Here is a 15,673-nt window from a genome sequence, read left to right as displayed (position 1 = left end):
CAATTCCACTTATATAGCCTGAAAAGAACATTTTGTTTAAGAAATTCAATAAAAGGAATAACAGGATTTGTACAGTAGAAAGAACAAAATCTAAATGAAAACCTAACTAAAAAGAGCAGTAACATTTATCCCTCAACATAATTAGACTGGAAGTAGAGCAGCTCTATTGTTGGTAAATTTGGCTCATTCAATTACACCTCATCAAAAGCTCAGATTGTCTTTCCATTTTGTTATCCTTGGTGTGTCATCTTTGACCTCAGGCTGTTTGCTTTTTTGTTAACTTCTCAACCCAGACATGAAAGTTTCCAAAGGGAGAAATGGAAATGTGTATGCCTTCTGTGTGTCATCATCATCACCTTCTCTTTCTTTCTTTTTTTTTTTTTAAGGGTAAGGAAACTTCTCCGAAGCTCCACAGGAGAACTCTTTTCACATTTCATTAGACCATTTTTAAACCATTCCCTGGAAAGGGAAATGATGTGTTTGTTTTCTTAAATAGACTTTATTTTTTAAGAAAGTGTTCACATTTACAGAGAAAATTGCACAGAAAGTACAGAGTTCCTATGTGGGCCCCCATACCACACAGTTTTCTCTATTACCAACTTTCATTAGTGATACAATTTTTACTGTTGAGGAACCAATATTGGTACGTTATTATTAGCTAAAGTCCATAGATTACATTAGGGTTTACTTTCTGTGTTGTATGGTTCTGTGGGTTTTAACAAATGCATAGTGTCATATATTTACTATTAGTTTCATACACAATAGTTTCATTGCCCTAAAAATGCCCTGTGCTGTACCTGTTCAACCTTCTTTTCCCTTCCTCATCTCAAACTCCTAGCAACCACATATCTTTTTATTGTCTCTTTAGTTTTCCCTTTTCCAGCATGTCATATGGTTGGAATTTTACAGTGTGCAGCATTTTCAGACTGGCTTCTTCACTTAGCAGTGTGGTTTTATGGTTCCTCTGTGTCTTCTCATGGATTGATAGCTCATTTATTTTTATCATTGAATAATAATCCATTGCATAAAGGTACCATAGTTCGTTTATCCGTTTACCATAGAAGAACATTTTAGTTGCTTCCAATTTTGGCAATTAAGAATTAAGCTGCTATAAACATTTATGTGCAGATTTTTGTGTAGACATAAGTTTTCAGCTCATTTGGGTAAATTCTTAGGAGTGTAATTGCTGGATCACATGGTAAGACTTTGTGTAGCTTTGTAAGAAGCTGTCAAACTGTTTACTAAAGCGTCTGAATCATTTTGCAATCTCACAACAATGAGTGAGAATTGTTGCTCTATATTCTCACCAACATATGGTATTGTCAGTGTTTTGGATTTTAACTGTTTTATTTTCAATTGATACATAATAATTATACATATTTATAGGAAATGTAATGCTGTTTCAGTACATACAGTGTGATATAGTGATATATAGTGTGATATATAGTGATCAGATCAGGGCAATTAGCATATCCATTATCTCAGACAATGGATATTGTTCTTTGTTTTGGGAACATTCAGTATCCTCTTTTCTAGCTATTTGAAAATATATATTATTGTTAACTATAGTTATCTGTAACTATAGTTATAAATATCTATATAGATATCCATTGTTATAGGTAACTATTGTTACCTATAGTTAACAATAGATACTAGAGTTAACAATAGATAACAATAGTTTTATAGCACTGTGGGATAACTGTAAAACACCAGAACTTGTTCTTCCTATCTATCTGTAATCTTTCAACTTTTCTTTCTTCAGTATTGTGTTGGCTGTTCTGGGTCTGTTATCTTTCCATATAGACATTAGAATCAGTTTGTTGATACATACAAAATAACTTGCTGGTATTTTGATTGGAATCATATTGAATCTGGATCAAATTGGAAATAAACTACATCTTAATAATTTTGAGTCTTTGTAACTGTGAACATGGAATATCTCTTCATTTATTTAAATCTTTGATTTCTTTCATCAGTATGTTGTAGTTTTCCCATAGAGGTCTTGTATATATTTTGTTAAATTCATACCCAAGTATTTCATTTGTTGTGCTAATGTAGTGTTATGTTTTTAACTTCAAATTCTAATTGCTCATTGCTACTATATAGGAAATCAATTGACCTTTGCATATTAACTTTGTGTCCTGTAACTTTACTATAATTGCTTATTCCATTTTTGTTTATTTTTTTTACTGCTAGTAGAGTTAGCATCTTTAGATATTATTTTTGAATAATTTGTAATGTTTTCATTTTATTTTATTTTTTCCTTGTAGGGAATGTCTTGGGAAACATGAGGTGAGTTATAGGCACAATTTTAAAGTAAAGCTTATAATCTATACTATTCCATAGTATAGCTTTACTAGAGTTGTTAGAAATAATAAAGTCAAAGTATTGTTTTTTACTGTTATAAAGAGTACAAGAGTTTACTAATTTAAAAAATATGTAGTGCCTTTATTTGAGAATTAGCCTGTGGATATGCATTCACTACCAAATCGTATTGAATTTTCCTTTTAGGAGGAGGATGTTTTGCTTCTTGGCATTCATTACTTTGGAATATTTTGATAGGTTACTTTGATTTTGATAATCAACATTATTATCTGTGCAAACTTATTATACCTTTCTGAAACTTGTTCTCAAATGATAGCAGAGTAATTTTGGAAACATGTAATATGTCCAGAAACATTTGTGTAATGTGTGCTGTGCTGATTTCCTTTATTTTTTAAGGTGAGTCCACTACCATGCCATGCTGTAGGACCCTACTCTTGTAAAAGAGTTTGTGGAAGAATCTTAGATTGTCAGAATCACACATGTATGAAAGAATGCCACAAAGTAACCAAAATTGATGGCTGCACTGGAAAAAACAAGGTAATGTTCTTAGATTGAATGTATATCTGCCCGTAGTATTCTTGAAACATTTTTGCAGCAGTTATACCGTAAATATTTTTCTGTTTTGCTTTAGCTTCCTTCCTCTTTTTTTGCCCTCATCCCTTCTCCTTCCTTGCCTTTCCTAAAACAGCTGCCTTAAACAGCTTGGTGTGTATAGTTCTGTATGTTTATTCCAGTTCATAATAATGTGCCTTTTAATGTGGAATCCTTTACATACTGTACCTGTGTTAATACATAGGATATGGTTTTATGATAAAAATACATAGATTATGTATCTTCTTAGATAGTAGGTAAGAGTATCACCTCCATTTCTTTCTGTTCATATCTGAGTTTAGAGCATTTACTCCAAATTAGTTTTCAAACCTGACACACAGGATGGATGTTGTTCATAATTTTAATAAATTTAAATAAATTCCCAATCTTTTGTTGAAAGTAAAATAAATGGCATCACAGATGAGCATTGTTTCTATGTGTATAATTAACTAAAAGCATTTTACAAGTGTTTGAGAACTCAGCTATTCAAAGATCTCTAAAAATTGTCATCTTACAAGGAAAAACAAATGTAGCTAGTGTTAAACTTTAGTTGTAAAATAATTTTTTTCTAGACTTCCATTCTATAGGGAGTTGTAATACTTGTGTCTAAATGAGAAATAGGCCAGAAAATTTAAGTGTCACTTTATTATCAGCATTGAATTTACAACTATTTAAATTATTAATATGACTTGTGTTATTGAAAATTTTAGTTGCATTGTTAGGTTTTTTTTTTGTCTTCAATTTATAATACATGACAACATAGGTATTCTTCTTTTTCATGTGCAAGCATATGTGTAAATGTATTGCTTATAATTTCCTCATCGATCCATGACTTGACCCTCAAAAATGTACTCATGATAAAACAAAAGGATACTAGAATTATAAAATCAAACTAACAAATAATGATACAGAATCATTTTAACTAGTTACGGTGTAGCTGCTCTATGGCTTCCCTCTTCCAGATTTCCAGAATATGAAGTGAGTCAGAAAAAGCTTATTTTCAAAGCTGATGTGACTATTAAGAGATTTATTGTGGATAATCCCCAAATTGCTTCCTGGGTTAAAGCTTCTGTTTTTCTTTTTAAATGAGAACTGCATATGATATTTGATAGATTGACTTGCTGTATTTCTTAACTAAGATAGTCTTTCCTAGAAGATAGAACTTGATATTGGAAGTGATCCAGGAAAATAGCTTAGCTAGTGTAGATTCTGTGATTTTTGTTTGTTTGTTTGTTTCCCCCATAGCTGGAAGGAGCTCATATTCTAAGTATACTTTTTGTTTTGCAAATAGAGAAACTGAAGCTCTGTGACTTGTCCATGATTCTGCAACAGGAGAGTAGCAAATCAGAAAGTACTGTGCCTGATCTTTTAACTCCCAGCCCAATATGCTCTTCTACTCATGTTATTTAAATAGAAGATTTTTGTAGGTGTACCACATAGGAAGAGCAAATGAAATAAACTCTTTATGTTAACTTTGGTTCTCTTTGCATATTTTGTTACTCACTGCCTAATACTTGCTCAGTCTTTCCCATCTCAGAAAGTCATGTTACCATTTTTACCCAGTTGTGCAGATCAAAGACATAGGAATCATGCTTGATTTCTTTCTTGTCTTTGTTGTCCTTTTCCCACAGATAATCCTGTTAGGTTTATCATCAAAATAGATCCTGAATCTGACAGTTTATCATAACCTGTACCTCTACCATCCTCATCTAAGCCACCATCACCTTTGACTTAGGTTTCTGCAGTAATTTCCTAACCAGCTTTTCTACTCTCACTTTGTTTTATTGCATCAGCCAGATAATCTTTTGAAAAATGTAAATCGAGTATCATCTTCCTGCTCCATATCCTTTGGTAGTTTTCAGTCACTCTCTGACCAAAATTTAAATCCTTTTCAATGGCCTATAAAGGCTCAGTAATGATCTTTCCCAACTTTCATCTGACTACTCATCACTCTCTTGCTTACTCACTTCTACCTCTGTTCATCCTGTTACTTGAACATTCCACATTTGTTTTTTCTTAGAGCCTTTGAATTTGTTCCTTACCTCTGGAACTCTCCTTTCTGGTGGCTCTCTCCCTCATTTAACTCAATTTCTATTCACACGTGATCTTTATCAGTCAGGTTTCCTTCTTGTTGCTGCCATCACTCTTTCTTATCCTGCTTTATCTTTCTTCAGAGTAGTTACGAAGACATTATATTTATGTTCTTTACCTCCCCACATAAATGTAGGTTCCAGGAGCCTATCTCATGTCTTCCCAGTGCCAAGAACAATTCCCAGCACATAAGTGTTGAGTATTTGTGGAATAAATGAATATACTTTTTAAAAATAAAATTATTTTATAAAATTATAAAATAATATTTTTATAATTTGAAACACTATTTCTTTTTAATCCTATATGTCAAAAAATAGCTTAGAATTTTATCATAATAATTGTTGTAATCATGGCTTCTCTTTGGAATGATAATAAAAATGTTTGACCTTTAAGATTTAATATCCACGTCTATAGCTCTCTTATTTTACCTCAAGTATGATGTGAGAAAACAAACAATATCCTGAAACAAGTATTTTTAACCTTCTTTAGTAGATTGTAATACTAGTTAACATTATTAAATCACTAGAGAAAAGGGATTTAACATTATTAAATCACTAGAAAAAATGTGCCTTGTTAAGTTACATTGAGGTACATTTATTTGTAAAATGTAATTTAACTTTAATTCCTTGATGTGCATTAAAATATAAACTACTGGTCATTATTTTTTCACTCTATTTGTGTTTCTCTTTGGCAAGGTGAGATAATTACCTCCAGACTGTTTAGTGCTTTGGAATTTTTATTTATGTGTTAACAGTGTATTAATTTCTTTAGGTCGGTGTTGATTATTGTATAGAAATCAATGAACATTTTTACTGTGTATTTTTTTTCTGTCTTTGACTATTCTTTAGGAAGCAATTTACATTTTTAGTGGGATACTTTATATAGTCAAGTTCATTTTAAGGTTCATTTAAAAATGAGGCAATTTGACTTAATGAGACTCATAGGCAAAAGAAATCTATATGGATAATAATCATATTGACAATCTTGCTATTCTTTAGTTTTAATATTTTTAAGATAAATGAGAGCATGTACCATTTGATTAACTGTGTTTCTAAGAGCTGCAGAAGTACTTTATTTTAATGGTATATATAAATTTTATAACTCTAACATATAGAAATGTTAGGCTTACCTTGTACTTAGGTGATTTATTTCCATGCTATTTTTCAGGCGGGCCCAGAATGCCTTCATTGTGAGGAAGGGTGCTCCAAGTCACGGCCACTAGGTTGTCTTCACCCGTGTATTTTGCCATGTCACCCTGGAGAATGTCCACCTTGTGTTCAGATGCTTAGAATAAAATGTCACTGTAAGATCACAAGCCTATATGTGGAATGTAGGTAAGTAGACTGAAAAAAAAAGTCTTATTTTATTACAATTAGTTGAATTGGTATCTTTTTATAATTAAGAACCCTTTATAGTGTACTTTGCTTAAACTCTAGATGCCTAGATTTTCTAATAGAGACCTGGAAGGAAGACATGTAGAATACTACACTTTCTGGATACTTCATCCTGAATTCAAACAGGGAAATTGTGCTTTTTTTCCATTTTGGGATTCTGTATAAGATTTTGTTATGAAAAAAATGGTTTCACTGCTTTTAAAAACATTAAAGAAATACTCCTATACCTGATAGTTTGACTATGTCAAATTAGAATTTTGTTCAATCAAAATTTGACTTGTGCATACAGGCACACCTTGTTTTATTGGACTTCACTTTATGGTACTTGGCAGATACAGAGTTTTTTACAAATTAGAGATTTTTGTCAGCCTGCATTGAGCAAGTCTATTGATGCCATTTTTTCAACAGCATATGCTCACTTTGTGTCTCTGTCACATTTTGATAATTCTCACAATATTCAAGCTTTTTCATTTCATATCTGTTATGATAATCTGTGATCAGTGATCTTTGATGTTTCCATTGTAATTATTTTGGGGTGCCATGAACTGCACTTCTGTGAGACGGTGAATTATTGATAAATGTTGTGTGTGATTGAACTGCATCACTAGCAGTTCCCCTATCTCTCTCCCTCTCCTTGCGCCTCCTTATTCTGAGAAACAACAGTATTGAAATTAGGCCAATTAATAACTCTACAATGGCTTCTAACTGTTCAAGTGAAGGGAAAAGTCACATGTCTGACTTTAAATCAAAAGATAGAAATGATTAAGCTTAGAGAGACATGTCAAAAGCTGAGATAGGCTAAAAGTTATGTCTCTTGCACCAAACAGTTAGCCATGTTGTGAATGCAAAGGAAAAATTCTTAAAGGAAATTAAAGTTCATTCCAGTGAACACAGAATGATAAGAAAGCAAAGCAGCCTTATTGCTGATATGGAGAAAGTTTTAGTGGTTTGGATAGAAGATCAAAGCAGCCACAACATTTAGAGATGTTCCTAACTCTCTTCAATTCTGTGAAGACAGAAAGAGATGAGGAAGCTGCAGAAGAAAAATTTGAAGGCAGCATAGGTTGGTTCATAAGGTTTAAGGAAGAAGCCATCTCCATAACATGAAAGTTCAAGGTGAAGCAGCAAGTGCCGATGCAGAAGCTGCAGCAAGTTATCCGAGAAAGTTTAGATAAGATCATTGATGAAAGTGGCTACACTAAATAACAGATTTCCAATGTAGACAAAACAGCCTTCTATTGAAAGAAAATGCTATCTAGGACTTTCATAGTTAGAGAGAAGTCAGTGCCTGGCTTTAAAGTGTCAAAGGACAGGCCAACTCTCTTGTTAGGGCCCTAGTGCAGCCAGTGACTTTAAATTGAAGCCAGTACTCATTTACCATTCTGAAAATTATGCTACATCTAGTCTGTGCTCTATAAATGGAACAAGAAATTCTGGATGACAGTATATCTGTTTACAGCATGGTTTATTGAATATTTTAAGCCCACTGTTGAGACCTACTGATCAGAAAGAGTCCTTTAAAAATATTACTGCTCATTGACAATATACCTGGTTACCCAAGAGCTATAATGGAGATATGCAAGCAGATGAATGTTGTGTTCGTGCCTGCTAACACAACATTCATTCTGCAGTCCATGGTTCAAGGAGTAATTTCAACTTTCAGGTCTAATTTTTTGAGAAATACATGCCAGATATAGGTAGTGATTTCTCTGATGGATCTGGGTAAATTGAAAACATTCTGGAAAGGAGTCACCATTCTAGATGTCATTAAGAACACTCATGTCAACAGGAACAGGAGTTTGGAAGAAGTTGATTCCAGCCCTAATAGATGACTTTGTTCAAGACTTCAGTGCAGAAAGTAACTGCACATGTGGTGGAAATAGCTAGAGGACTATAATTAAAAGTGGAGCCCATAGATGGGACTGAATTGTTGCAGTCTCATGATAAAACTTAAACAGATGAGAAGTTGCTTCTAATGGATGAACAAAGAGAGTGGAATCTACTTCTGGTGAAGATGCTGTGAACATTGCTGAAATGACAACAAAGGATTAGGATTTAGAATATTACCCAAACTTAGTTGATAAAGCAGCAGCAGGTTTGATAGGAATTTTGAAAGAAGTTCTACTGTGGATAAAATGCTGTGAAACACAGCATCGCATGCTACAGAGAAATCTTCCTGAAAGGAAGAGTTGATTGATGCAGCAAACTCTACTGTCTTATTTTTTTAAATTGCCACAGCCACCTCAATCTTCAGCTACCACCCTGATCAGTCAGCAGCCATAAACATCTAGGCAAGATGCTCCAACTGCAAAAACATTAAGACTGACTGAAGGCTCACATGAGTGTTAGTAGGTTTTAGTAATAAAGTATTTTTAAATTAAGGTATATACATTGTTTTTTATTATGTAATGCTATTGCATACTTAGTAGACGGCAGTATTGTGTAAACATAACTTTTATATGCACTGGGAAGCCAAAAAATGTGTGTGACTTGCTTTAGTGTAATATTCGTTATATTAAGGTGGTCTGGAACTGAACCTGCAATATCTCTGAGTTATGCCAGTAGTTAGGCATTTTTTTTTTTTTTTTTTTTGAGATGGAGTCTTGCTCTGTTGCCAGGCTGGAGTGCAGTGGCACGATCTTGGCTTACTGCAATCTCTGCCTCCCGGGTTCAAGCAATTCTCCTGCCTTGGCCTCCTGAGTAAATGGGATTACAGGCGCGTGCCACCACACCCTTCTAGTTTTTGTATTTTCAGTAGAGATGGCGTTTCACCATGTTGGTCAGGCTGGTCTCGAACTCCTGACCTCATGATCCACCCACCTTGGCCTCCTAAAGTGCTGGGATTACAGGCATGAGCCACCACGCCCAGCCTACTTAGGCATAATTTTTAATTTGTGGATTTAAAAGGTAGGCCTTTGTTTATTATAAGCGTTGCTGTTATAGCACCTATCACACTAGGATATGACCAAACCAGTATGTTTTCTTTATTTAAAAAAATGCCAGTTTTTGCTTATGGATTATTTAGATGGAAGAAAAAACTTTCCCTTTTATTTAATAATGATATAATTTACCACTTAACTCTCCTGGCTGTTTCACTCCAGTCTGTAAAGTGAGCTTTTTGTAAATATATTTTACTCAAGTTTCATTTGGGAATATTACTTTATTTCATATTTTTTAGCATAATTACATTTTGAAAAATTCCTGTTCATATTAGCTAATATTTTTGTTCCCTAAACTCTAGACTCATGCTTTGTTAAATTATAGAAGACAAATTTTATTCTTTTCTTATATTAAAGTTATTTTGTTGAAATCTCAAAAATAAAGTATTATAATTTTTAGTCTTAGAAATTTTGTAGGGGGAATTTAGAGGGCAATTTTGCATTATTAATGGATGGTAATGATGAACTTGAGCAGTCTCACACCTGCATTCTGTTTGTTTATATAGCTTGTTCCTCATCAAACTTTCACCCATGAATTTTAGCATCCATTGATGATTCTGTTGTAAATCAGTTGTTACTACGATAACATTTGAGAAAATAGAAAAAGCTCTCAAGAACAACACACATGTGCATGTGTGCCCAGATGCTTCATTAATGAAACCCTTGACCATTTAATCCCAATGATACTATATTAAGTATTCTAGAGCATAGAAACCCAAGGAAATAACTAAGTGTATTTTATAAAACAAATAAGAAGTTGCCAAGTGAGAATTTTCCAACTCCATCTGCTAAATTTATTAATTGACATTTTACTGTAAGAGCTAGCCCCACCTCATATGTTAATACTAGCATGAACCAGTGGATTCTTTATTTGGTCCTTCGCCATCATTTTGATGTTTAATTTATTGAATGTGAAAGGCCCATGAGAGGGTCTTTAAACTGGTTCTCTTGTCCCTTTGATGTGTTTCATCTTTGTTTTAGTATTTTCTTTTTTTTTTCTGGCTAATGAAAATGTCCCAGGCTCATTTTGTACTTTACGTATCCTAGCCCAGGACTCAGATATTTCGCTAAGGGCCTTGTTAATGGACAGTGATATTTAAAAACCACTTGATGTGCTTTTTGCTCCTTGTGTATCATTGCTTCTAAGCTCTCTGTTTTGATAAGGACCATTTTTATATTTATTTTAGTGAATTGGCTGTTGACGTCCTTCGCATATTTTTTTTCCTTGGGGTTTTGGTCTTTCTTTACAATACTTTTGCCTCATAATTGATTTCTCTCATCTCGTATCATTGGTTAACATCTCCAGTCCAGTGTTAAATAGTATCGGCCCTGCCTTGTTTTTCTTTAGAGGAATTACTTCCTGTATTTCTACATTATGTAAGATGTTGGCTTTGTCACCATGTTAGAGAGTATCCAACAATTTCTGTTTTCTTAAGTGTGTGTGTATATTTAAATCAGGATTGGATGCTGAATTTGCCAAATGATATTTTAGCATCTGTGGAGATAATCATAACATTTTAATCTTTGGATCTGTTGATTTTGATTAGCTAATATTTAGGATTTTAAAAATGTTCATTAATTGTATTAGTCTGTAATTTTTAAATTTTGTATTGTCTTTGTCAGATTTGGGTATCAACATTACATTTGTTTTACAAAATAAACTTGGCTATTTCCTTGGTTTTCTTTGCTTTAGAATATTTTATGTAGTATCATTGGGATTAACTGGTCATTGAGGGTTTTATGGAATTCCTCTATGAAACCATCTGGGCCTGGTATGTATGTGTTGTTTTTGGTAACTTTCTCTGTTTTTTCTAATGAAAATTTCTCTCTTATGGGGTCATTTTTGGGGAACTATTATTTTGCTTATAAATTATCTATTTCATCTAGATTTTTCAAATTTATTTGTATAAAAGTTTGTAAAGTAGTTGCTTATTGTGATGAAAATTTTGTTGTTGTTTTACAATTTCCCCTTGTCATTCTTATTTTGAATATTTTTGCTTTCTCCCTTTTTCTTGAGTGTCAGGTAGTAAATTTTTTTATTTTAAAAAACCTAGAATTTTGATTAACTGGATTGACTGTTCTTTTATGGTTTGCCACATTTTTCTCTGCTCTTATTTTATTATTTCCTTTAAAAAGAAATTTCTAGATTTCTTTAAGAAGAATTGAGAATTTAATTCATTTATTTTTGTGATTTCATTTTTATCATAGATGTGCTTAAAGCTTATGAATTATTTACTGCTTTAGGTATATTCCATATATTCATGTGTGTACTGCTTTCTTTATATTTGAGACTTTCTGTATCTTTACATTGTATTTCCTCCTAAACTCAAGATTTTAAAAATACAAGATCTAGTTTTATTGTGTTGTGATCAGAGCATGTGTTTGTAATTTTTTTCTAATTTATGGAACTTAACAGTGCTTCCTTTGTAAAATAAGGTGATCAATTTTTGTGAATGTTCCATGTGCTTGAGAAGATGTAATATCTTAAAAATCAGAATATAAGATTTGGATTGTGTGTGTGGATCATGTTTTAATACAGTAGCTTTGTCTTATATTGAAAATGCTGTGTTAAAATTCCATATTATTAGTGTGTTTCTTTTTGTTTTGTTTTTGTGTTTTGAGACAGTCTCACTCTATTGGCCAAGCTGAAGTGCAGTGGTGTGGTCATGGCTCACTGCAGCCTTGAACTCCTGGGCTCAAGTGATCCTCCCGCCTCAGCCTCCCAAGTAGCTGGGGCTACAGCCACATACCACCATGCCTGGATAATTTTTAAGAAATTTTTTGTAGAGATGTGGTCTCACTATGTTTCCCAGGCTGGTCTCGAAACACCTGGGCTCAAGAGACCCTCCTGCCTCAGCTTCCTAAAATGTTGAGATTACAGGCGTGAGCCATCATGCCTAGCCTATTAGTGTGTTTCTGTGTGTCTTTGCATCTGCTGTAGATTTTTGCTTATAAAGATGATTAAGCTGTTACATGTTGTACAGCATTTTTAATAATTTTGGCTCTTAGCATTGAAAGGTATCCTTTGTCACATTTAATACCTTTGTTTGAGTTCTTATGCATCCCCTTTTTCATTTTAATAGGCAAGTTAAGTAAGTCCTTTAAGAATTTTTAATATCACTAATATCTTTGGTTTAGCTCTGAATTATTACTTTATGATTACTGTTTGTATTATGTTATGTCACTTTTTCTTTATGTGATATGTTTTCTTTGCTCTTAAAAGTTTCTCCTGTTAAGGTTTGTTTTCGTTTAGTGGTTGATTACTTTTTATTTGTACCTTTTTAATGTCTTTAGACCCTTGTTTCTTTCATCTTTTACTAACTGGTTTGGAGCTTTTAATTTTATCACCTGGTTCTCGTTTAAGACTGTATGACAATCAGTGAGTTATTTTATTTGCCTTTTTTTCTCTTCTTCTCTTCTCATTGTTTAGTTGCATGCTTTATTCTTTTTCAGAACATACAACATATATTTTTCTACCCTCATTCCGACCTTTTTTTCTTCTTCTTTTTTTTTTTTTTTTTTTTGAGATGGAGTTTCGCTCTATCGCCCAGGCTGGAGTGCAGTGGCACGATCTCGACTCACTGCAAGCTCCACCTCCCGGGTTCACGCCATTCTCCTGCCTCAGCCTCCTGAGTAGCTGGGACTACAGGCTCCCGCTACCACGCCGGCTAATTTTTTTGTATTTTTAATAGAGACGGGGTTTCATCGTGTTAGCCAGGATGGTCTCGATCTCCTGACCTCATGATCCACCTGCCTCGGCCTCCCAAAGTGCTGGGATTACAGGTGTGAGCCACTGTGCCCAGCCCTTTTTTTCTTAGATTTTCAATTTTAAATTTCAACCATCAGTCTTTTTGCTGAAATTTCCCAGTCTTCTCTTGGATGAATGAAGTGCATCCTCTAGTAGTTTCCCCAAGAGAGCTTGTGAGTATAGTATTCCCTGAATGCTTAATTCTTAAACATTCCCTTGCATGTTTCAAGAATGTTTTGCTGTAGCATTTACAACTGTATAAAAAGTCTTTTATTGGTGCTTTCTTTCCTAGAATTTCTTGGAAATGTTGCTCTATGTTGCTTTTGTTTATATTTTACTTTTGAGAAATTTGATGCCAATCTCTCTTTTCCTTATGAGTTAATTGATCTTTTTTGCCTGGGACCCCTAAAGTTATTTCTTTCTCCTTCACTTCCCTCCTCCTCCTCTTCCGTCTTTAAAATCTAATGTTTTTATTAAGGTACGACTCAGGGTTGATAATTTTTGATAAATTTTTCCAGGTACCTGATTAGCCCTTTCAACATATAAGTTCAGTGTTTTTATTTTCCTGGATTATAGTTTTAAATACCAGATCTGTTTCATTTATTTTGTTTTTGTTTTTTAGTGATACGAATTGTGTATATGTTGGATTTTCTTTTTCTGTCTCCAATTTCACTCAATTACTTCTTTGACACTTTTTTCTAAATCTCATTTTTATCATCTAGGTTGTTTTGCTGCCTCATTTCAGGGACCCTTATTAACTTTTGATTCAAGTATGTTCTTCTGTAAATATGTTATTCCATGAGCACCTTATAATTTAGTTTTTATTTCTGATGTAATTTTATCTTATTTTTTTTCCCCTAAATTCAGTCAACCTTTGTTCATTTCTTCTTTTTCTTCTCCATTATATTCTTAGGTTTTGCTTTTCTGACTTAAGGTGGTAGTGTATTGAAGGGCCCTATACCTTGCTTATTTTGGGTAATTTGCTAGGACTCACAGAACTCAGCATATAGTTATACCTACAGCTATGAGTTATTACAGCAAAAGGGTAGGAGGCACAGTCAGCAAAGGGAAAAGGCACATGAGGTGAAGTGTAGGGGAAACCAATCACAAGCGTCCAGAGTCTCCTCCCATTGGAGCCACATAGGATGCACTTAATTCCCCCAGTAATGAATTGTGACAACACTTGTAAAATGCTTCCAGCCAGAGAAGTTCATTAGAGACTGAGCACCTAGAGTTTTTGTTGGGGGAAGGCTACATAGGCAGCCTCACCTGGTACATACCAGAGTTCAGGGCTCCCAGAGGGAAAGAAACTGTTCAACATAAACCATTGATTTATACAAACAGTTTAGACATAGTCAGCTGTTCTTATCAGTTCTAGGAATGGTGGGAACCTTACTGAAATCCAAATTCCCAAGCACCAGCCAAGGGCTAGTCTTACAAGGAGGCCTTTCAAAAGAGCGGTCAGGTCTGCTAGGTTAACGCTTCTGTACAGGCGGTGTTTCATATAGTTACTTCAGTTTGGAATATTATGTTCCAGTTGTCTTCTTCTTTGTACTTCTTTTTTTTTGGGTGAGAGATACAGGAGAGGATTTTCATCAGTGAAAGGGCTTTGGATGTCTTTTTCTGTTTATTTTCTATAGTAGTTTTTTATAGATGTAAATTATATATCTTTATGTTTTCGGACAGAGGTTAGTATAAGATTTCTAGTTGATGACCACTCTCATCTCAGTGTGGGAAAATACAGTTTTTTTAAATGGTTGGCGTTTTAGGGTGGTGCTGAGAAGAGGAGAGGAGTTATGTGTCCTTATTTTACTTTTGTTTTCTTTGGTCTTGCAAAATCCTAAATTTCCCTTCTTCTTTTGCCGGGTCTAAAGAAGTCTGCCTAAAGTCTGCCTTTCCCTTTTTACCTTCTTCCCAGAGTTGTCTTTCCAAGATTGGCTACTTGAATCTTGTGTACTTACTTTATTTTATTTAATTTTAATTTTAATTTTAATTTTTGAGACAAAGTGTCTTTCTGTCTCCCAGTCTGGATGCAGTGGCACACTCACGGCTCACTGTAGCCTTGACCTCCCAGGCTCAGGTGATCTTCCCACTTAAGCTTTCCTAGTAGCTAGGACTACAGGTGCACACCATCACACCAGGCTAATTTTGGTGTTTTTTTACAGAGATGGGGTTTTGCCATGTTGCCGAGGCTGGTCTTGAACTCCTGGGCTCAGGCAGTTCACCTGCCTCGGCCTCCCAAAGTGCTGGGATTAGAGGCGTGAGCCACTGCACCCAGCCTTGTGTGCTTTTTAAAATCCATTCCCTTTAGTTAGTGCTGTGGTCTACCAGGATATTTTCAGGGTTTTCATACTTATGGGGACGTTTTTCTGTTGCGATTTTAGCTCAGCCTCCTCTTCTCTTTTCCATTTAGTTTTTTTTAGAACTCCACTAACTCTATGAAAATACTTGCATTGGGAGCTTGAGAAATAGTTCTACCAGAAGTTGTTTTTTTTTTTTTCCCTAGTTATAGGTAATTTGAAGTTTATAGAAATTTGTAGAAATCGGCCGGGCGCGGTGGCTCAAGCCTGTAATCCCAGCACTTT

General features: G+C 34.2%; 1 protein-coding gene across 4 annotated transcripts in view; it reads left to right on the top strand.

Moving 5' to 3' along the window:
• NFXL1 (nuclear transcription factor, X-box binding like 1) overlaps window positions 1-15,673 on the top strand; it is a 67,574-nt gene that overhangs the window by 33,139 nt on the left and 18,762 nt on the right. For all 4 annotated transcript variants that reach the window (XM_021938636.2, XM_021938634.2, XM_021938635.2 and 1 more), the window contains 3 exons: window positions 2,271-2,292; window positions 2,722-2,862; window positions 6,175-6,341. In XM_021938636.2, coding sequence (XP_021794328.2) covers window positions 2,271-2,292; window positions 2,722-2,862; window positions 6,175-6,341 — 330 coding nt within the window. The remainder of the gene's footprint in view (window positions 1-2,270; window positions 2,293-2,721; window positions 2,863-6,174; window positions 6,342-15,673) is intronic.

The sequence above is a fragment of the Papio anubis genome, chromosome 3, assembly GCF_008728515.1.
Source record: "Papio anubis isolate 15944 chromosome 3, Panubis1.0, whole genome shotgun sequence".
Lineage (NCBI taxonomy): Eukaryota > Metazoa > Chordata > Mammalia > Primates > Cercopithecidae > Papio > Papio anubis.
This window is presented reverse-complemented; position numbering and strand designations above follow the sequence as displayed.